The sequence below is a fragment of the Prinia subflava genome, chromosome Z (genome assembly GCF_021018805.1).
Source record: "Prinia subflava isolate CZ2003 ecotype Zambia chromosome Z, Cam_Psub_1.2, whole genome shotgun sequence".
In the NCBI taxonomy this organism is placed as follows: domain Eukaryota; kingdom Metazoa; phylum Chordata; class Aves; order Passeriformes; family Cisticolidae; genus Prinia; species Prinia subflava.
In genome coordinates, this window is record NC_086283.1 from 81287248 (window position 1) to 81311152 (window position 23905).

General features: G+C 38.5%; 1 protein-coding gene across 5 annotated transcripts in view; it reads right to left on the reverse strand.

The window, feature by feature from the left end:
• UBAP2 (ubiquitin associated protein 2) overlaps positions 1-23905 on the reverse strand; it is a 94924-nt gene that overhangs the window by 61367 nt on the left and 9652 nt on the right. For all 5 annotated transcript variants that reach the window (XM_063422016.1, XM_063422015.1, XM_063422014.1 and 2 more), the window contains 4 exons: positions 11178-11317; positions 7239-7316; positions 5520-5630; positions 1525-1678 (listed from right to left, as the gene is read on the reverse strand). In XM_063422016.1, the coding sequence (XP_063278086.1) occupies positions 1525-1678; positions 5520-5630; positions 7239-7316; positions 11178-11276 (442 nt within the window). In that variant the 5' untranslated portion in view covers positions 11277-11317. Of the gene's footprint in view, positions 1-1524; positions 1679-5519; positions 5631-7238; positions 7317-11177; positions 11318-23905 lie in introns of those variants that run through there.

Genomic DNA, 23905 nt, shown 5'->3' on the forward strand with positions numbered 1-23905 from the left:
CTAGAAGTAAATTATGCTTCCTTTGCACTGGACAATTGGGAAGCAAAATATAAGAAGGAAAAGTCCCTCAGGAGACAAGCCTTTGCAGGTGCAATGTTTTGCAGCTTACACTATTTAATGAGATAGGAAGCACAGCTGCCTCATTCTGTGTTTCCTAGGTAATGCACTGGTTGACCACAGTGAAAAAACAACAGATAACCAGTAACATCAACCCTTCTCCTGTCTGCGCATACTGCATCCCTCTACAAACATGGAAACAGGTTTATTCTCTGTATTTAATGCAGAGGGACCATGACTGTGTGAAGGTACGGCATTAGAAAAGCTCTGCATCCTAATTGTTTTGTGGGAAACTCCTGACAAGGTGCTTTGAAATATGGCTTGAATGAGAAAAAAATCAAGAAAACGCCTCTTGAAACACGCACTGCTAAGACTTGGTACTGTATTTCTTCTAATGGCAACAATAAAACCAAAAACGCTTGGAGAAAGTTGGGAAGAAAATACAAAGTTTTGGTAACCACCTGAAATGTCTTTAATTCCAGTTTGCAAAAAGAGGTAAGTAGTATCTGTTTCTGGTAATAAAAAAATGCCCTTTGCTTTCATTTTGATGGATCTAGTTTATGCTTTTCTAAGTCTAGCCAAGTTTTATTAACATTTTTTTCATCTTGACTTTATCCTATAAAAATCCACATCTATATTGGCACAATAGCTGTATATCTTCCAATTACAAATAAGATGAGTTGGTTAATATTGTAAATATTTTTCATGCGTATAAGTGGAAAGCTAAACATACTGTATCCATTCTGATCTCTTTTCTCATCTCTGGCTGTGGCAAACAGCCATTACAGACAATGAGCACAGCTTTGAGAATGCTGACAAAACTTAGCTGAAAAAAGCAATATATATCCAATTGTGATCTATTGTGACTAACTTGGAAACACCAGTTTTGTACAATGTATTATTGCAACTGTAGCAAAGCTTTAAATGCTCCAACTAACAATGAATTTTCTTTGTTGTAGAAACTCACCTTTGGTTGATTTATGTAAGAAATATATTTAGAGATTAATAATCATCCCATTATGAGTGTTTTCATTCCCCTTATGAGAAGATGAGAACATCTTCAGGTTCTCCCACTCATAAAAGGAGATGGAGTCAAAGCTGGATAATTTTTTCATTAAAAGAAACAAAAAAGTGTATCAGCTGTGCAGCGACATACTTGCTCTCAAGCAGTCTTACAAAGAGTCAGTTCTAAAATTTACATGAATAACAGCAATGTGTACAAGATCAATTCATCAAACAAGAACAGAGACTTACATTAAATTGAACGCCTCTGAACAAGTACAAACCATCCCAAAACCAAGTCACACAGACAGATCAAGCATACCTGTCGCACAAACAGGTTATGATTCCTTCAATGCTGAGCTATAGTTGGACAGACTTTGCTCTATTAAGTCCTTGCCCTTTGCTCAGTCTGTTCCAGCTGAAAGAAAAGCATCTCCATCTTTAAAAATTAATCCCTATACGTACACTCTCGTCCACGACTGCCTCCTCTTCCCCGTCTGTTGGAACATCCCCGTCCACGACTCACTTCTCTGTCCCCTCGTTTCTCTCTGTTCTCTTTGTTTTCTGAACTTTCCTTTCCAAGGCTTTTCTTCTTTCCACCTACAGTCTCCCAAGAAGTCTATTTGGGTAGAACAGAATTAGACACAAAAGTCAAAAAGGAGGAGACATCTCCCAATGCACACTTTCCACCCCACACCCCTCCAGTTCATGGAAAAAAACAGGTATTTCCATAATGTCACATATGCAAACTACATTGATATAAATGGAAACACATGCTGTATTTTTGCAAAGAGATGAGAAAGAATCATTTTTTAAGTTTGTCTTAGGGAATATGAGAATCCCAAATATTTCTGGTTATAATGGACTTTCACTAGTTCAAGGAAGACTGGATACTATTGTAACACAGAACATCTGCAATGCAAGCAACAGTTTTCCTCTCAAATATATCCATAAATCCAGTATGGGAACATGAACAAAGCTATCTTTTTCTCCCAGGGGAAAAAAAAACAAACCTTGGAAGTATCATTGAACAAAAGATTGATGAGAGTAAGTATCTGACCTAAGAGGCACAAAAGAAAAACAAAAAGAAAAAACCCAAAAAGAAAAAAAAACCTTTTAGCCAGGCACACTAGAATTTAAGCCCCAGAAGACAGAATGGCAAAACAGCAGCTTGGGAAAACTGATGATAAGCCAGACCATCCACTCCAAACGGCTATAGACCATCAAACATAGCAAAACACAGGAAAAGCTATGTCTAAACAAGACATGGGCTCAAGGTCCAAACATCAGGCTTCTGTTCTAATATTAAACTCAATCTTCAAAATAAATTCAAGGATGGTATCAGCTCCACAGGAGTATCTGTAGGAGTTGAAAATAAAATGACTAAAACACTTGCCAAGAATAGCTCAGCAACTCATATTATGCAATTGCATGGTTAGTCCATTGAGCCATAGCTGCAAAGCAAGTAAGAAGAAGAAAAGGTATTATTTGCAAACCATTAAGATGGCAGAGAGGTTTACATGAATGTCCCCATTTCTAGGAGCTCACAGCTCACGTAAGATATTTAATATCAGAATATTTACACATACAAATTGTTGTGAAGCACTGAAGTATGACATCAGACAGGCACCTGCATCAAACGAGAAAGGTTGTCTATCAGTAATCTTAACTATTGTCTTATCTCTCAATTCCACCAACAGCCACTCAGCAGTCCTGAGGAGCCGGGCCAACGACCAGCTAGTTCAAGCTGCCTAGGAAGCCAATGCTATGAAGCAAGCAGGTAACAAAGCAGTTTACAGACTTACTGTTATAGAGTCTCCTTTGAGAGAATAAGAACAAAGAAAATAATTACTCTCTCATTTTTTGGATTGGCATTGGTGAGAAAGAAGGCTGAAATCACTTAGTTCCACCTCCAGTACAGAAGACTAAACCAACTTTGGTGAAGCCCAGCCAGTACTGATCAGAGATACAAAACTAAACACATTTGACCATCACCTTGTCTGTGAGGCAGAAAGCTGCTTCCTCCAGTAAGTACCACATGGCTTCACCTACCACAGCCAGGGTAAATGTACTGAAACACTCCTAGTGCTCCACACACCTCACAGAAGGAAAAAGACCTGCACTGACAACTGAAGAGCCAAGTCTGTAGAGTTCAGAATGCATTAATTCTGAACTCTACAGACTGATGGGCTTGCTGCCAAAACATTTTTGATCATTTCAGGAAATACCCAAAACTGGATAAGGCTGCAAAGCTGAAGAGGAAGCAAGCTCTCCTGAGTGAGATTTAAAATAACTTACAAAAGATCAGTAAAAAAGATGACTATGAAAGCATCAGACATCCATACTTTCCCAAAACACAATTTTGAGGAATGCCTTGTGAAGTTAGGCACGTCCTTTAAGATAGAGGATGGTACTACTTCTGAGCATGGGGATCCATCACAAACTGTTGAAGCTGTCTCTCTTTGTAAGGGAGGTAACTGATTACAATTTCAGCTGACAATGCTTGAGGCAACTCAAATGACAGTAGTGGGCCTGATCTTTGAAAATCAGAATAATTCTTGTTGGCCTGCTCTTACATGGAAAGAATAAAAATCTCAAAGGTCTCTTTTGTTCTATCTTCAAAGGTTTAGTAAGTAAAACATGGCTGAGCATAAAATGGATGTAGGAAGTTAAATGAATGCAAGTCTTAGGCAAAGAAACATGTCCTTCACTACTCATCCACAAGTCTCTAACTAGCCCAAGCCAGACGGCTACAACTGCTGCAAAAAGAGTCTTTACAGAGACTATGCTTGTAGATCACTTTGAACTCCAAAAGCAAACAAAACAAGCCTAAGACAAAACTGGCTGAATATAAAATAATTTATAAATACACATTTTAGCTATCACTGCTTGCTCTTCTAATTGCTTCAGTTGAAGACACATCTTTCAAATGAAGTTTGAAAAAACCTCAAGTGCCTCAAAGCAAAGTGAGACTAGAAAAAGAGATTTGGAAGTCTGCATTCAGAATTTGTAGTACCTCAGCTTACAACGTCACATCAAATCCATGGTTGAACTGTTCTCAAGTATCATGGCCTTAAAACAAACCCTTCCAACTGGAGGCCCACAGACTTTCCAAAAAATAAATTTCTTCATACCCATCAATTAATACTCCTTCTTCCTTGACTCCTTCAAGTTCTCTGTATTTGTTTCTAAGTTGCATTTTGTCTACAGAGAGCAGTGGGTCAAGGACTTGTCAAAAGAGCAGAATATATCAGTTATCACTTGTTGGTAAGTTCAGAAAGCTTTTTCCATGTCATGATCAGTTACAACAAATTGCTAAAGTAAGAAAGGATTTCATATTCTCTATCAACCAGAAAACTAAACCATTTTTCAACTAAAAAATGGCAAATACGAGAAGTATGAGAGAACACACAACATTACCAAGAGAGATTTAATTAAGGTGAAATGCTCTCTTCTACTCCCATTTTATCAATATCATATACTTCTGCATTTAGAAGACCTCAACTCTGATTAAAAAATGAAAAGGGGACAGAAAACAAAGTCCCCTCAGTCAGAACAGTGTGTGTCCCAGAGTTAAGGTCTGTGAGGGGTGAGTTTCCTCATTCACTGTAAGCCAGAGTACACATTCTGACAAATCACAGGAAATACTGAGTGTTCAGCATCAAGAAAGGAAGTTCAGGTTCTCATTTCCAATTTGGATGAGATAGAATCTAATTTAAGGGAAAACTGTAAGAAATCCCTCCAGCAAAAACTCCAACTGCAGTAAAACATATTTTCTTAGTATCTTTTGCGATAAAAAAATTCACTGTGCAACTTTTTAAGAAATATTATTTGTTGTTCTATACACATAGTTTAGTCTCCTCTTCCCATTTTTCAGTTAAGCCATGCAAATGAGCAACATAGTTAAAGAAGCAACTACTTGGAGCATCCTCTTCTGCCATAAATAGCATTACCAATGCGACTTGCAGATGTGGACACCTCCTCCAACTTCAAAACCAGCAATCCACACCTACAGAACTTGCATAATGTAAAATATGTAAAATGCCTGCCCTTAAGTTTATAAAGATTGACCTTTGTGATGCTCTCAGGGCTCAGGGTTGTGGAGGGTCTACACAGTAACTACAAAACCTGCAGCAAGAAACAGGCCTGTGTCTGAGGGAGCACTGAGTTCTGCTGATCAGTTAAAACTTCTGTACATAAATTAGTATATATAAATGCTGTATATAAATAATATAAAGCATAGGAAGTCTGCAACAGATCAGCTGAACACTCACAACATTTTCCAGATACAGCATTCTCCAAGGTATGCATGCAATAGAGCAGCACCATCTCCTCCAAAAGAAATTGAGTGGAGACATGGAAATTGAAAACTTTCAAAACATGACTTTAGCAATGTCTTTTTAGAAGGTGAAAAACACAGCAAACAGAAGGATTCGTTTAACATGGAAGTAAAACCTTACCGTGTCTGAACTTCCTTCCAGCAGTATGTTGATTGCTCTGTTCACATCCCCATTACAATCATGTAGTGCCACTATGCATTCATCCTGGTTTTTCCCCGTCACTTCCATAAGCTGGCAGTAAAAGTCAGACATGTTAAAATATCTAAATCACCATCATAAGAAAGTAAAAGCTAGTATGACCACAAATTACAACAACGTGCATAGCTACCATGTGAGAGTAAACTAATATCCTGAATAAAGTAATCTGCATTTTCCACATCTGCTTGGGATTCAGACAAGAGAGGAAGAAACACAAATTAATTGGTAATCAAAGAACTTGATTCCACACCTTTTTTGTCCTGTACGCTTGCAGCAAATGCTGCCAGATACAGCAGTATATGATTGTAAAGATGTAAACGACCACAACAGTTTCAGTATCATCCTCTCTCCTTCAACACCAAACTTGCCCCTCCTTAACCCGAAGTGAGGAAAGACATACAGCAAGACATGGCAGAGAACAGATCCAGCTGGAAAACCATCCAGACTATGAAGTGCATTATTTTTCAGACATACTAGCTCCCCTGATCCATTTCAGCATAAGGCACACCAGAGTCATGAGCTGATAAAAGAGACCTAGTTTTGAATTATGCTCCTTGAACTCATGATGTATAAACTGAAGAGTGTGGGACAGAAATAATCTGTCATGGGGCATTCAGCAACTTCATCCAAAGAATAAAACCTGCTAGAGCTAGAAATACGTATGGAGAAGGTAAAATATATTCTACATAGAACTCAGTTCATCTCCTTCCCACCAGCACAGCTACAAGCACTATTGATGAGGGTCCTTGGCTTCACAAAGATTTAATGATTGGCACAGCAACAGAACTAGTTCGTAACAAAAACAACAAAAAACATTTAACAATGCTTAAGAGGAAATTTCAGAAATGAAAAGAAATGAAGAAATCTGCTCCTTTGCTGCATTTATGCATTCAAGCTAATTCTTCCCTCCTGGGTGTACTCCTAGGTTCTTCATGAGTTGTGATATATTCACTAGGACAAAATCATCAATAGCCACAACAGAACAGAGACACATATTGTCAGGACTGCTTGAATTAATGGTTTCAGCTATAACTGGGTAATGAAAGCTTGATTACCCAACTAATACCCAACACTCACCACGGTAGAGGAAAAATGTGAGATTTCATTTATACACTGTAATTCTACCATTCTACCACTTTAAGCCATACACAGATCTGTGAAACAGATTATTTAGTTTTTAAAATAACACCTTGATTTACCTTTAAGATATCATTAGACTTTTACTTTTCCTGAAATACTTCCAAGATACTAGCAAACTCAGTTTACACAGGTGACATTTTTCTCATGTGCATGTACATGTGGACAAGCTGAATGTATTCTTTATTCTGACAATCATTAATCATCAGGACTACACTAGAGAGATACACTTAGGAGGACCCATAAGCACAAGTGAGTTTTGGCTTAAGAGTTTGTCTACAAAGGAAAATACACAGATATAACCATACACTTAAAGCTGCATTACCACAAATTTCTTGTAAACAGACTTTACAGTGCAATAAGAGTACTTTGTCCTAATTAAACTTATGTCCTTCTGAAAAAAAGTTTCATCTAACCCAGAAACAGATGCTCTAGCTCCAAAATGTAAGCCAGTAGTAGAGCATTTTAGTGTGGGGCAAAAAACTTGTACCATAAGAAACATACTTGTTTCACTTTATCTTCAAAATCCGCATCATTCTTATCGTAGATCATTTGAGCAAGGCGAATCTGTTCTGCTGTTGCCTGAAAAGAGATAATATCCGATAAAGTACACAAAAGATAACTATATGTTTTAGAAGTATATTCTAGTGTCCCTGCTTTTTTCCTACGTGTTCTCAAAAAACCCATACACAATAAGCACAGAGATGCTGTGGGGAAGGGATCAATATCTTGTCTACTCTCATTTATAGTTTTAAATGTTATTTGGGATAGAAGCAATTTTAACACATTCAAATGTATTTGAAACACAGTTAAAAGTCACTGCACTGACAGAAGACCACCATATAAAGAAGGACCAGGGAAGACTACCTTTTAGCATGAATACTTTTAATTTTATTTAGGACCTACTACTCCAGAGTTGAGAGTTCTATTGCAACAAACTGGCAACAGTATCTCTAAATTACCCACATCTCTGATCCTGCTCACCTCACCTTCCACAGCTCTCCCAACAGCAACCTGACTCTGTAGTTTTACGAACACTTAAAAAGATCTGAGTCATGTCTCAAGACTTTGCCCATGAACAGCTGCACTGTTTTTTTTTATAAGCAAGTACTGGTCTCTGAAAACTGGTAAAGGAACTTGCTATTGATGAAGTATCTGGTGCTTCTGCAACGTTTCTGGACAAAAATGAACACTGGTAACCTGCACAGAAGCCGAGAAACTGAAGGAGATGCAGTCAAGTATAATAATGCCACACATACTATGGCTGCCCCAAGAGGAAAACAACTCTAACACAGATGTCACATCACACATGTCATTCTTCCTAGTGTGGCATCTGCAGCCTATGAATTGTACTCCCAAGAAAATACCAAAGAACAGTGTGCTCTACAAAATCCTGGACCTCATTTGACTTCTGCTCAAAGAGAAGAGGGTACTGTCACATATAGAAAAAGCTGATCCTGAAGTGAGCTAGGACCCACAATGTGGGTCTGCTGAGCCTGCCAAGGCAGTTTTTCATTGAGTGGGACCAGTTCATCTACTGGAATTTTTGATGGAAAAGATTCACCCTGAGCAGCTGGCTGAATCTCCACTTTTGCCATGCCACTTCACAGGATACACACATGAAATTCCATGTCTCACAAGGTCAAACCTAATCAGGGTCAAACTGTCAGGCTTTTGGAGGTTACTGCAAATGCAACCTCTAAAGAAGGTCACCAAGCATAAATGCTGAGAAGAGTCTAAAAATTACTCCAGTGTACACCACCAGCTGCTTATTTGCTGGAAAGTTGCTAGACAGCTGCTGCAGCTGTCCTAGTTCTTTGAGCAAAGTGACATCTACACTCAGAGACAACACTCCAAGAGAATTAGCATTTGTAACACAGTTACATACTCTGAGTTACTTCATCTTTTCAGCATGTCATGCTGACAGCCTCCTACATCACTCCACTGGTTCCTGGTCTGGAACTCCCCAGTTCCACAGAAGCCTCCCTGTCAGTGTGGTGCTCTGGGCAAAGAAGCTTGCTCTTGGTGACTACTGAGAGCTCAGCAGACAGCAGAACCAAAATGTCTGCTGGCTTCAGGAATTTAAGTCTTGTTGATCCATCTTCTCACTCTGATTTACAGCCTCCACAGGCACACTGCGACTTTTAAGCAAGCGAAGAGATTTTCTTTTAAGATATCCAGGGCAAAAACATTCAGACAATATAACTTCTGTAGAGACATGATGGCATATTTTACCAATAATCAGGAATCCACTATGACTTACTTTTTCCTTAAAGAAATGTTTTCTTCAAGCCCACACATTAGCAGACAAAAACATACTAATTTCAAGAGAATGACAAATGTGTGACAGCATCTTCAATTTTCCTGTGTAAATGGAGAGTTTGGAAACTTGTAGATGCAGTACCACTCATGTTTATGCCAGTGGATTACACCCAGATGGAATTGAAGATTCAGAGGGAAAAAAACCAAGAAAACCACAAGATGACTATGCAAACATCAGACCAGTGTCACAAAAAATTCTGGCCTCTTCTCCAGCAAGTGGTGGCTCTTTTATTTTAAGGTATCATTCTTAGAACAGATCAGTAATATCCTAACCAAGAATATAATTAAGTTTTAATTTGTGACTAAGAAAATAGTAGTATTTTAAGGCAGCCTGAACTTTACTCAAGCTTACAAGGCATGTTACCTTTTCCGTGTAAAAGTGGAAGAAATTTTAAACTAAAAACTTCAAACTACCAGAAAAACACCAGGTTAAGGGACAGTAATAGACAAAGATCTTACAATAAAATGGCACATTTATTATCCAGAAGTAATGCAAAAGAAAAATGATGTAATTTGTTAAATAATTTAAATGATCAATGTGATATTATGACAGTGGAATCTCCATTTGGGAAAACAACACTATTCTGTACTCAGAAAAATTAATCAGTGGTGATTAAAAGGTAAATCCACAGATTCCTGCTGATCTGCAAAGACTGACTAAGCAGAAAGGTCCACCTGATAGCTCTCTCAACAACAAAATATATGGTGCATTAAAATGTAACTGCTGTGTATGAAATAATCACCTTTTCCAATGAAGTGATCGAATTAGTATCTATTATGCAAAAGGCAGAGCAAATGGCCAAAACGCAGAAAAAGATCTTAATGTCTAAAATCAATTAATCCCATAGTTCGGAAAGGTCCTGCATTGATATACCATGACCATACTCACAGTAGTTTATTTTGGCCTTTTAACAGCAGGAATTACCAGTGTTCCTGGTAACCACCTTCTGTCTGAGAGCTGGTTTGTACCTTTCCTATATCCTTTCATGACGTACCTGAACACAACACACACTTGCCTTTTCTCATTAGGGCTGAACAAACCCAGATCCCCTGAGTCACCCCTCATTTGTTCTGTGTTTCAGTTTAACAACCATCTTTGCAGCTTTTCACTGGACTTGCTCCCATTTGCCTACATCTGCCTTTTGCCAGGGAACCCAACCAGGCAAAGCACTCCAGTGCTGTCTTGCAAAATGTTCTGCCTGACTGCTCACTATATTCCTGCAACTTTGTTTTAAAATAAAACCAAATTCAACTCATCTGTTCAAAGTCATTTTCTAAATCCACACCTTATCATGAATCACCACTATGCCAAGTGCTGCAACTCAAAGAGGTGACAAGGGTTTGAGGTCACATGATTAATACTGTGCAAAACAGACCAAGAGGGTCTCCATATTGAAGACCAGTCCAAAAAACAACAGAAGGCAGCATTTCCTTGAAGAGCACCTCTACATTGACACACACTCTGCCAGCAAAGAAGTGAGTTTTTGAATTGAGGCAAATTTTGAGATGTATCTGTCAGGCTGCCAAAAGCAGAAACATTCCGCACTCTTTGTAACCCACACATGCATACAACTATTGCTACCAAGAATCAGTGGCAGTAGGGCAAAACCCAATTTCCATCTAACAGATACTGAAAATTTTAGTCTGCTAGTGGATGACCATTTCTCTTCTTGAGTTCACTGCACAAGAAGTTTAGGATTTTGCGACTTGCAGAGACACTGAGAACATGTTGTAGAACATAACATGCATCTAACAAAGCTTCTCTCGCCCATTCAAATTTCTCCCTTGACCAGAAATCTTCTACCATCAAGAGGCTGTTAGACAGAAGAGCTGAGATCTGAGGACTGTGAGGTCACAGGACAGAAATCCTGAAACAGCCACAGAATTCCTCACTGATGGGAGACATTGGTGAAGAACACAAAACTCATTTAGAGACAACACAGCAATAACTTAATGCTGTCCTGCATTACTGAGTAATTAAAGCAAGTAATCAAGCATAGTCTTCCAAAATAAACCACATATTTTCATCCCATCTTTTTCAGTTTTTACTGACCGCCGGAAGAAACTTGTATTCTCACATTCTCACTTTCAGATCAAAGAAGTTGATACAGTAGCACATACCTGTACTACTTGTTTCTGTGGTTGTGTTGGCTGTGTGGCTGAAAATTGCATTTTGTCCCGAGTGCCCCGGGTACGTTCACTGCCCACCGAAGTCATCATATACAGTATATACAAAACAATGTATGTACAAAATACAAAATCTGAAAAAAAAAAAGAAAAAAAGAGCATGAGTTAAAGCAGATACTGATTCAATAACCAAATGACATAAGTGCAGTAGTTTGAACTCTTGCCTTTCCTACAGATTCTATACAGACACTCATGTGAAAGCAGCTTTAATACATTATTTTTTGTTTTACTGCATTTTTTACACTAAAGGGGGAACTGCAGTGTATAGAAAGCCTTTTAATCAGCTGACTGGGATCTGTGTCAGTTTGTACTTCCAAATCTCACAGCTTTTTCCAATTATTTAACATACAGACTTTTCTATTGGCCACTCTGATAAATTTTAGCTCCAGCAGCATCACTCAAACTTCTTTAATACCTGCTGCCTAGTTTTGATGCCAGGAATTTAGCTGCTCTCACACACACTCAGAATATTACACAAAAATTGTATTCATGAACTAGATAGTCCCTCTTGCAAGAGGTGTACTTGGTCAGAAGGAGATGTGCAAACAAGCAGCAAAGTGCTTTTACTGCAATTCCATTATATGAGCAGGCCTCAGCACAAAATCTGCCAGGGCAACAACTGGCTAGCATTGAGCTCAGTGCACAATAATCACAGAATCACACAATAAGCTCAACTGGAAAGAACCCATGAGGATCATCAAGTCCAATTCCTGACCCAGCACAGGACCTTTCGCAAAAGTCACACCATGTGTCCCAGACTATTGTCCAAACACTTCTCATGCTCTGTCAGGCTTGGTGCTGTGACCATTTCTTTGTAGAGCCTGTTCTAGGGCCCAACCACTCCCTGGGTGAAGAACTTTTCTAATACACGAAGAAAAGCACCCATGACACAACTTCAGGCCATTCCCTCAGGTTCTGTCACTAGTCACCACAGAGAAGAGATCAGTGTCTGCTTCTCCTCCCTCCTCTTCCCCTTACACGGAAATGGTAGGCTGTGATGAGGTCTCCTATTAGTCTCCTTTTTCTTCAGGAAGATGAGTACACACAGCAAGCACATCGACTGGGACCTGTTCAACACCCAACCAAATCACTGGCAGTCACAAGTTATACACCTTCAACAATTTAAGCTGCAATGAGATGCTTCAGTTTAAATACCAATTCATGACGCTCCAGAGCCTCATATACAATCAAGAGGACAATTAACCACATTATCACCTAAATCTATTCTTTACTTTAGAAATACATTCTTGTTGGTCAAAATTGAACCCTGATATTGAATTTATTTATGACCTACTAAATACATGCTTTAATGTCTGAGAGGAAAGTATATTTCCATAAGAAATATACTTCATCAGGAACAGACTGCAGCTATAAGCTGAATTGGAATACTGTGTTTCTACAACTTTTTGAATGCACTGATTAAAGCCAATCTATCTCACAGTCTCTTAAGGTAGTCAAAGTGCATTACATTCTAAGGCCCAGAACACACAGACCTTCAGAGCACTGTGTCTGATAAAATGACCAAATACAGTCAAAACAAAAAAGTTACATGAGCTACTGACACCGTGTTCTAGGGAATGCAGCAAAACATAAAGTAGATGTGGAGATGCTCTGGGCAGCAAATTCAACACTTATCATTGACTATCTGCTCATGGCGTTTACCAATATGTTAATACGTACAGACAGTTTCTGTTGAGTCTGCAGTAGTATTACTTCAATTGTTTGTGTTAAAATCTGCTTTGCTGACTGGACTGACAATATCCAAAACCTTCAATTTATATTGACTAATAAGGACCTTTGAATTAGTTTTTTGTTTGGTTGGAACTTTTTGTTTGTTCCTTTTTCCAAGGATCAGACTGCTTTATCACAATTTGAACCTAGCACAATGAGCAATGCAAAAAACCCTGAATAGAGCACACAAGAGAGCACTAACTTCTCTGGAAGACAAGCTTATAGTTTCATATATGGTTGTCTACAATCAGCCCATTGTGACTTACAATTTGTTGAGAAAACATAACTCCATTGGGTCTCAAATTTTTTATAATTTCTGAATTAACATCATATTTATTATGGTATCTAGGAATTTTGATATTTCTGTCAGTGCAATTTTCCCCAATATCACCAAAGCCATTGAAAATATGGTGATTCATATTTTAGACAGAACAGCAGGATACTTCTAATCTATTAAGAGTTTTCTGTGTGTTTGCAAAGCACATGCTGAACTACACCCTACAATTTGGCAGCCAGGCTACCTACAGTTCCTCAGAGATTGTGTCTCTCCTCCTAGCATATGTCTGTGCCACCACTGCTTAAGCCATATTTGTTCTTCAGGACGAAAGGATTACTTTAAGAAAAAAGGCAGACACACAAATGGCTGAAACACTCCTGGAGGATGAAATGGCACAGAAAGATCAGGCTCTTGGGAACAGAGCTCAAACAACATGAACAGCGTAACAGGGTTTTTAAAGGAGATCTTCATCCTCCTGATTGTGTGGTATATGAGCAGCACAATTTGGCAGGTTGGAACAAAAAAAAAAAAGCCCAGCAAAGGTACAGGCAACAGTATGGACTTGCATTTGCCTCAGGCAAGTGTGGAACCCCATACTCAGTTTGACAGTCCCCAACAAGCCAACAAGGACGTGTCATCCATCAGACACAATCCAGTCTTCTTAAAAGCACAACTGACAGCCTGATAAAAGAGAACTTTGAAAATACTGTTATATTACTTCCTCTTAAGTTGGGTCCCACTGTCTACTGACAGTGTCCAGACACAGCAGCTGAAGGGCCACCTCAGACACTGCACTGAGCAGGGACACATGGCTGAAGCTTCATGCCCAAACACACCTACTGCAGAGTAAGGAAGCAAGAGGCAGCAGAGAGCCTCTGCCCACAAACTGTCACAGTGACAAGACACAGTTGTCACAGTTTTAGCGTAAGTGGGATATTATTAACTAATTAGATGGAGCTGAACAAGAACATTTCCTAACTCACAAAGCAGCTTCTTAATCTCTCCAACTCCTCATATTCATAAAGTCTGTTTGCCAGGCTGCTGTCATAGTAATGAGCAGCCAAACTGATGAACAAACTGATGAACTTAATTTTAACTGTAGATCAAATGAGGAAATAAGATTTGAGACTGGGAGGAAGAAAACTCTTAATTAAAATCTGTTTAATAAAGATTTTAAAAGTATTCGGGCAAGCAGATGCTTCAGTTTCCAGGTCAGGATCTCGTGCAGTGCAGAAGCCCCCATCAGCAGTTAATACCTGACACTGCAGACACTGCAATTCAAATAAGCAACCAAAACAGCTGTATTTGAAGAAACATATAAAATAGTAAATGAAACTAGTACTAGTTTCATCACTTTCTATACATTAGTACAGAACACTAGTGGAAAAAAAAAGGAGAAATAACTAAAGAAAGAGAGCAGGCTTCCCAAAACTCTTGTATAAAGAAGTGGCTGTATTCTCTAATGACAATTAATAAAGATGCACAAGATTCCTGTAAACTTTCTTTTTTCACTGAGGTAACCTAGTACCCACAGACCAAGGTTGTCTTTACTAATTTAGAAACAAACAAATTGCAGAACCCCAACCAAAACCAAAATTTTCAAATGCCTTTATCATTAAGACTTTGTTAAAAAAACCCCTTCCATTAAAAACGGAAAGGAAGAGAAGAATCTAAGATGAAAGCCATCTCATCTCTCCATCTTTTGTTTATTTTAGTTTTCTGTCTGTACAGTATGTTTTAGTCCAAGGACTACACTACAACTGCAGCTCCAGTAATGTGTAACATGGAATGGCAAGGACTATTCGAGCTTACAAAACCAGTAACAAAATATTATAATTTAACCCTTCCTAAAACTACCAAATTCCCCAACTCCAAAGTCTTCATCCCCTGTCTTATCCAACACATTTAACTGTTAGTGCTTTGGATTTTCGAATTAAAAGAAAAAGGCAAATAATCAAAGATTAATTAAACACATACCAACACAAAGAGCAAGTTTTTAAAGCTATTATAATGTTTTCTGCGATCTGTTGTTCCATCTTCCTTCAGCAAGAACTCTAAGTCTTTTAGACTCAATGAAGTCAGAAAACCCAGAGATACAGAAAATAAAAACTGACTTGACATGGTTGAAAGCTCCCAAGACACAAGAAATCTATTACTGAACTTCCAGAAACAGACTAGGTACAGCAATAGCAACTGACTTTCAACATTGCTCTGGAAGTTAAGTATTCACTTCCATCAGTTGAAAAAAACCTGCCGTTTCAATTCCTTTCCTGAGGCAGTCTCAAGAAAGTTACTTTCTTGATTCCTGGACATGGAGCTGTGATAAACCACAGAAAGACCTCTGTGAACAACTTAAAAATGTGATTGCTTTTTTATATTCAAAATACAAAACTACCAGTCAAAGATTTCTCACAGTGACAGGGTTGGGAAATGGCTGCAGGACACTGCCTCAGGATGTCATAACTACTGTACATGTACAGCGAGCTCAGATTTTACTACTCCAGCTGTACAATTCTATGAGCATGAGGAAAAAGAACAGCAGAAAAAAATTACATCTGCAAAGCATCGATGTAATGCATTTCCCTCAAGTCCTGTCGTCCAAAGCATCTCACCATTTTTATTGCTAATTGAAACAGGAAGAGTCTGCAAGAGTCAGATGTTCCTCAGGAACCATGCTGATGACTCAGTGTCTGCACTGCCCCAAGCAACTACACTGAATGTGAGCTTATGGATCCTGGGAGAATTCACGTCTCATCTTACAGTCTTCTATTGTAAATAGGAAAAATATTGACCTGTATGACTGGCAGAACACCAAAGGAGAGAGGAACTTTACTATCTGTATGATCTCATTTTTTACCAAGGAAAGAGTATTGCTGGGAGCAGTCTGAGCACCAGCATAAATACAAACTAATACATAAAATTCAGGTTGTATTAACAAACTGTAACCAATAACCAAGTGGCCATTCTTACCCACCTTTTGAAATCCCTCTGAGCTGTAACTTGAAACAATTATCCTATTAGGCCAATCTATAATTAGCTAAGAACGTATCCTCATCTGCAAAAAAATCTCTTTAATACCAGGAAAAAATAAGTTTATTTTAAGGATTAGTGGTCCTAAAGATATCCTATACAAAGGAAGACAAAGAAATATAAAAACAAGCCTTACAAATAAAAGAAAAATCAGCACTTGTAGAAGTTTTGGAAGAGAAAGCGCTCCTCCTCAAAAGACTGGAGTTAGGCAAAAGCTGGTCACATATTCAAAGTCCAAAAGCATGATGTGGACAAGGGACTGAACATGGCATGTTTTCCAGTAGAGCGTGTTTCAACCATGAAAGTTAGGTATTATAATTAACATCTTTAAAAAAATCCTCTCAAGAGTATCTGGGTTTTTCCCTATTATCCCAGTGTCTCTAAGAGATGCGCTTTACATTTCAGTATACACTGGTGATTCTCTAGTTTTAATCAAAATCTGCCAGCTACACTCAAACATCTTGCAGACATGTCCTCATAATTTCTTTAAAAATACTGAAGCTTCTGAAGCAACATGTACCCTTATTCATACAGAAATTTCTGAAGGAAGGAATGCAGCTTTAACTGGTATTTAGGAAAGAACAGCAACAACAACAAAACAAACCAAAAAAACAATCACGCCAAAATCAGAGAAGGTTGACTCCCACCTAAGGCTTTATCTTCCACCCAGCCAAGTCAGTCTTCAGACTTGGGAAAAACTAGTTAGCAAAACTTACCCAGCTCCACTGCTGTCTGTATGCACCTGAGTGGCTCTGGACAACCAAAGGCAGTGAATGTCCTAAAACATTCAGAGGACCTTATGTTTCAGGTGTCAGTATATACAAAGGATCAGGTTCTGCTCCCTGAACTAATGGTAAGTCCCATGTTTACAAGGACCTGCAAGATGCACAAATTACCAACAGCTATGATTAACTGTACTGAAACTTCAAGGAACAGAGAGACACAGATAAACTGCACATTGTTTTCGAAGGACCATACTCTGGACTATCAGAACTAGATAACAGAGACTAGACCACAGTTGTTGCAATGAAACAAACAAACAAACCAAACAAAAACACCAAAAAACTCACACCCAAACCTACCAAGACCAAAACAGAACAACAACAAAAAAGGCTGCACAAAAGGTCCAAATAAAAATGAAATATATAGAAAACAGGAATTCTGTTGACAACTGGCCATCAGGAGGATCCTGTGCAGAAGAGGCAACAGCAAGTTCACTTTTCAAGTATATTTGTCTGCTGAGAAGTATTTAAAGGAAAGTTTTGGCTTGTCCACATATTCTAAGACCTGGAGGGCAAATTACAGCTTCCTGCCATCTTTGACTTAAGACCCTCATTTCCCTCCCTCTGTCAGAGAAAAGACTTTCTAACGTGAAACCTCTCTAACAGCCACCAAGGCAGAAGAGAGAACATTCTTGCCACTGGGCACACAGCATGCTGTCCTGATTTGTCAGCACCATCAGTATCTCAGGTCAGGGCATATACAGAGACCAGAGTGGCTCAGAGGTGGTGTTTGTACACCCATGAGCATAATAATTTCCTCTTGTGACAGAAGAAAAGGAACCTCAGGAGATAAAAAAAATACCAGCCAAGTCAATACATGGCACTTGCCGTTTATTCCATGACTGCTACATTAAGTGGTGAAGAACCATTAGTATTGCAAATCTCTTCATACCTGTTTCTCTGGGTTTGGAACAATCACAAAGGAAAAAAGAAAAAATAAGGCCCTTGGTGTTTTCTCTCCTAAGGCTTCCTGAGTAGCATCCAGTGACAGGACACCATTGTGTCTACAACTTCCAACAACGAGGCAGTTGGCAAAACTGTTGCAGGTCCTCCCCTGCAACAGACACTCCGACTAAATTATTTGCTGCATTAACTAAGAGGCTTGGAAAAAACATTAACTAGTATTTAGTAAAGGAATGGTTTATTGCAGCCAGAAAAACAAAACAAACAAACAAAAACTCCACAAACAAACTAGCAGGCTTTTCAGATTTGAAAATCATTATTCTCTGAAGCCAGAACCAAAACAGCCCTCCTGAAGTCTCTCAAACAAGTAAAGATGGCTGAGAACACTTAAGGAGAAAAAAAGCCCCATGAGTGGGGTTTTAGCTCCCCTTTGGGACCTGGCTGTATATTCACTTAAAGTTCAATCCACGGCTTGGTCAGAACCCAAACAGTCTGTTCCATTAAAATCAAGTATTAGCTCACATCTAATATCACAAAACTGTGAGTAATCACCAGAAATGGCATGGCTCCCCTATTCCTTAACCACAAAACATTCCTCCCTTCTTTCAATCAGGCTAATGACCTTGCAGCTGCAGAAGGAGGGTTCAGTCAGCTCACTCAGGAGCAAATTAAACACTCTAACACAAAACAATCAGTTAGTTCAACAAGCTTATCCAGTGGAAAATTATGTGGCTATACAGCCGCTGAATCTGACAGGAGGGACAGGGATCAAGTTCATGAGGAAAGGGAGAACTTGTCTTTTAGCAGACATGTATCACTACAACACAGGTAGAAATGTATTTTGTTTTTTCCAGGATCCAGTAGAGCATGACTTGATCCTGGTCAAGCCCACTGAGTGCAATCAAAAAAATTAGAAATTATTCCCTGTTAGCATTTTAAAAACAAAAGAACTCCCAGTAGAGTTTTGACGAAAAGTATATATTTGAATACATAATTATCTTGCAGGAAAAGAGACTTCTATCACGTTTACTTAGGAACACATGTTCAACCTCTTAGATACCTTTTAGCACCCAGTTAGTAACTGACAGTGAAGACTACACATAAAATTTGGGGGTGCTTCTAGCCAGAAAAGGGCATAATCAACATCAGAATAGCCACAGAAACATAGCTTATGTTAGCCTAAAATACAGGCTTTTCCCCTAGCTACAGAAGTGTATGTTTACATTTAGCTTCAGGTGTTAAAACAGAGATTCGAACTAGTGCAAAGCAACTTATTCACCCATAACAATCTTCCATGATTTTGTAAACCTAACTAAATATTCAATGCTTTTGCCAGTCATCTATGGATATCACTTTTAAAGAAATAACACAATTAAACATTCACCCATTCCCTATGAAAAGCCCCACCTTGACAAGGTTTGTTTACTCTGACAGCTCATAAAAACTCACAGAATCTCCTCTGAGGGGGAAATGAGGAAATCCAGACAAACCCATTGAGGAAAACAGGGCTGGGTGACTTGGAAGTTCTTTGAATGGCTCTCCCCACTAAAAGAATCACAAGGCAAAGCCTCTTCAGACTGCAATAATTTGCACAGCTTTCCACCCTGAGATGAACTCTGAGGTCAGTAAGGAGCCCATGTGGGCTCGGAGCACACACATATATATATGTAGGTAAGAAAACAGCTGCGGAGTACCAACTACACAGGTTATAGATGTTCTCTTCAAAGAACACATGAAATTACGTATGAACTCAGGCCACACTCCGGTTAAATCATCAATACTACAATGCTAAAAAAAAACTTAAGAGGCCAAAGCATCTCAGATAAGACTGAAGTAGACCACTGATGCTGCACAGGGTTGATAATCTTCCTGTACTAACTGTGACTGGTTTGTCTCAAAACCACTGTTCCCTGCTCTTCTTCTGACAATGTCAGCAGGACACTTCCAGAACAGTGAAAGCTTGGGCTGTCAGCACACACACCACTCAGACTTCCAGTTTGTCAACAGTACCAACTGTAAGATACAACAGTTGAAACAACAACAACAAAAAAATCACTGTATCACCCCCATTTATCACTACCATTATACCAACAGCTACCTGTACTCACAAGATGAGTAATGCATGCAATCACAAAAAAAAAAAAAAAAAAAAAAAAAAAAAAAAAAAAAAAAAGGCTGTTAAATAACAAATGAAAACTTTTAAAACAACCTACTAGGAAAGCTAATATAAAATAAGCTGTTTCACAAAAAGAACAGGGGGGAAAATCAAGTACTGGGAACTGACGGCTTTGGCTATGAAATGGTAGAAATGCATATTCCAGTTACCTGCTCTAACAGCCCATACCTGAACAGTCCCTAAAATAAATTGCTGCTTCCACAGAAAAACCGAGTAATAAGATTCAAGCAGAAACCCAGGCATTCCAAGTGACACCAAGAACCAGGTAACATCTACCAAAACAATACCCAGCAGGAGGAATTCTCTTGGAATGGGGAGCTCAGGAACAAGGTGTCACACAGGAAGCAGAGCTGCATATTGGACATCTCACTGCCAGATCAAGAACACACTCCTTGCTTGCGCTTTCCCTGCCCCCACCAGCATCACCAAACCACTCTCTCCTGGAACAGCTTCCAACGGAATTCTTTGAATAGAAACAGATACAAGCAAGACAACTAAAAATAGCCGAGCAAGAGCAGACATTCTCACACTTGTAGAAACACACTCAACTGCATTAAAAAAACCCCAACACCCTATTTAATTCACACTGGAAATTATAATGAGGGACAAAGTAGAAACTGCCATCACAGAAAAGTTTTGGAGGGCAGGATTGATGCCTTAAGTTTTAGCTCTCACACTTTCCAGATTCTGTAGTGCATTCGTTCATAACTCTGAATTTCATATGAAGTGTTACCAAGTTCTCTTTACAGTTTAGTTAGACACAACAATCCTTTTCCAGCCAGAGAACCAAGGGCACAGTTGGACCTTCAGGCCCAAAAAGTATAAACAACAGCAAATTGAGGAGAGCAAACTGGGAGGATGGGATTTCATAACCTAAAGCTGTAATTGGACAATTAACCTCAATATGTAAATGGACCAAAACTTAGAAATGTGTGAAAACATGTGACCTGTTGGCCATCTTGGGTGTAGCCTTGGCCAGACTATTGTCCAAGGTATATCTCTGAAGGCTTTTTTAATAAATACCTACTTCATTCCTTTAATGCTGTCTAGTCTCTGTCCTAGGTAGCCCCTCAAGGCATCAGGAATAATTCTGACTTATGCCATTCATCAGATCACGTTACAACACTCACAAAAAAAAGCAATGCTGCAATTACAAGACGCAAGTGATATAGAAGGAAATACATTCTGTAATCAGTAAGGCTGTATCTATAAGATGCGATAGCAGACCTTTGATTTTCAGTTTTGGTAGCAACACCAAATAGCTCAGTACCCTTCCTGCACCCGTCTACCCTTGAACTAGACACCAAAGGAAGACTACCAACACAAAACACTCCATGTAATATGTTCATATATTCAGAAGATCACAGAAAGCTAGGAGACTTGCAGAAAAACACTTTTAAATAAAGCAAAATATTCCAGAACATCTTTCTATATTTTTGTCCCAGATCATGATATTTCTCAAGATTCATCTTAGGCAGGAATATCCATCAAAATAAAAAAAAGCTCTGTTTTTTGTTTTTGTTTTCACAACTCTGAATTTAAAGTTTCAGCAGGAGGAAAAGAAATAATAGTTTGTAAAGCAGTTTTAACCATTTCCATTCTTCAGAATCACTGTACATAACATCTTAATAAAAACTATTAGCCATTTGGCTTAGTTTAGCATTTCAAAGTTAAACACTGTGAGAAGTGAGTGAAATCCTTTTACAAACTTACAGTCAGGTGCTCAGAAACAAGAAACAACTGAAACAGCACCAAGAACTGAAAGCCATCAAAGATCACTTCCATTTCTCTACCACCACCGGATTGCTGTTTCTATAGTCACTACCACTACTACCATTTTGTCAAGCTTTACACACGCAGCTTGACAAGTTTATTCTGATACTACTCCTCATGTTAACTTGCTTCAGTGAGAAAACTTGGGATTACCCCAAGCTTTTCCACCTGATTTTGAGAATTACTTGGCTCACAACCAGCTTCTCAACTTGGGACACACAAGTTGTAAAATTCAGTCATTCCATCATTCCAGAATTCATGTGGGGTCAGGTCTACCTCATCTGTACCAAAATGATACCAAACTTTCAAAAGAGATGAAGGATTAACTCTCTTTACAACTTAAAACTTACTAGAAAGGAGCAGGCGAACAAAAAGCCCTCTATGCAGAATTCAATCTAACAGCCTGAATACAGTCATCCACGCTGTTCTCACTCTTGAAGTTAAATCAAAATGAAATTCATCTCCCACTTCTTAGTTTCTTAAACTTTCTGAGGAAGATACCAAAGAGACATGGTGCTCACATAAAGTGTCAAACTGCCTACAGTTTTATTGCAGTTAATTCAGTATTTACTTTCTCTCTAAACATAAATGGGGTGGAGAATGACCTGTATGCTTTTTCTGAGACCCATGGCCACTGTTCCAGCTCCATCTGTACCTTTTTCTGCAATTCTGGTCTGACGTAAATGTTATTTATGTTTTCTATCTCCAGTAGGAGGTTTCACTCTCTTCCACCATACCTTTCCAAGTCAAACTAACTCACAATTAAATTCACAAACGGGCAAGAGTAATATTTTAAGTTTGCAAAATCTGAACAAGTTTATAAAGGTTTTCTTCAAAACTTTCTTCCTACTGTTAAGCCATTAAAAAATCCTTTCTATATTAATGTATTCCCTTATCTTCACAAAGTTAACATTCCCTTTTAATACATTTTTGTAGTCTGAGTTAGTTGAGTACAGCATAGTAATGAATCACAGTCCCCAATTCCACACAGGTACACCAGGTTTATATTACTGTTCAAGCTAAGCCATAGAATGCCTAAGCCATTAAAATGCCTACATAGAAAATGTGTCTTTTAAAACATCCAAGAAGACAGTAGTGACTTGTCCATTTTACCAGTGTAAGTCTGAAAGACCAAGCACTTTCCTGCAAGATGAAGTTACTCACTTTCAAAATAAAGCGGAGTTGTACTCAATACACATCTTAGCTCCTGAAACAGCTGATTTATACTAACTGTACACCTCATCCTCAGTACACATATGAATTCCAAGACGGCACCTGGAATACACATTGTGGTAACTGCAGTGTTCAACTCTGACAACAGCATCAAAATATTACAGGTATTTTAACACAAAGAGCATACAACACATATCAAAACTTCATTAAACAAATTGTTTGACAATGACAATCTTGAAAACCATTTCAGAAAATGTGTTGTAAACATCAGTTTTCTCCAAGCAAAACAGAAAGCTTTATGTGCACAGAAATCAAGCAAGGGATGAGCAAGGAGTAACCAAGATAAAATATTACAAACTCTAAAGATTGCATTACAAACTTAAGTAACAGCTTTTTAAACCCAGTAACAATTTTCAGTCATTTAGAGAGCCTTGTTTTAAAATTCTAGCATGCAGGGGGCTGTTAAGCACACTTGCTGAAAAAGCCAAGATGACACTGTAAATAAATGCAGAAACCAATGGCAGGCAAGTTTAAAATGAGAACAGTATGATGCCTTAAATGTGTTCTCAATTTAACACAAGACTGTTTTTCAAGTTCAATGAGTATACTATTCAAAACATGGCTTTTTGAAAACTAGTAACAACTTAAAACAGTAGATTAAGTGAAAATAACATTTAAAAGGGTGAATGCAACACACCTTCCCTCATCGGGGAAAAAGTACAAGAGACAGCAGTCACCCAAAACTGCAATCAGCAGAAAGTAAACAGCTAAAAACCTGCTCATTGTCTCACCTTCAGAACACTGAAATTTGCCATTC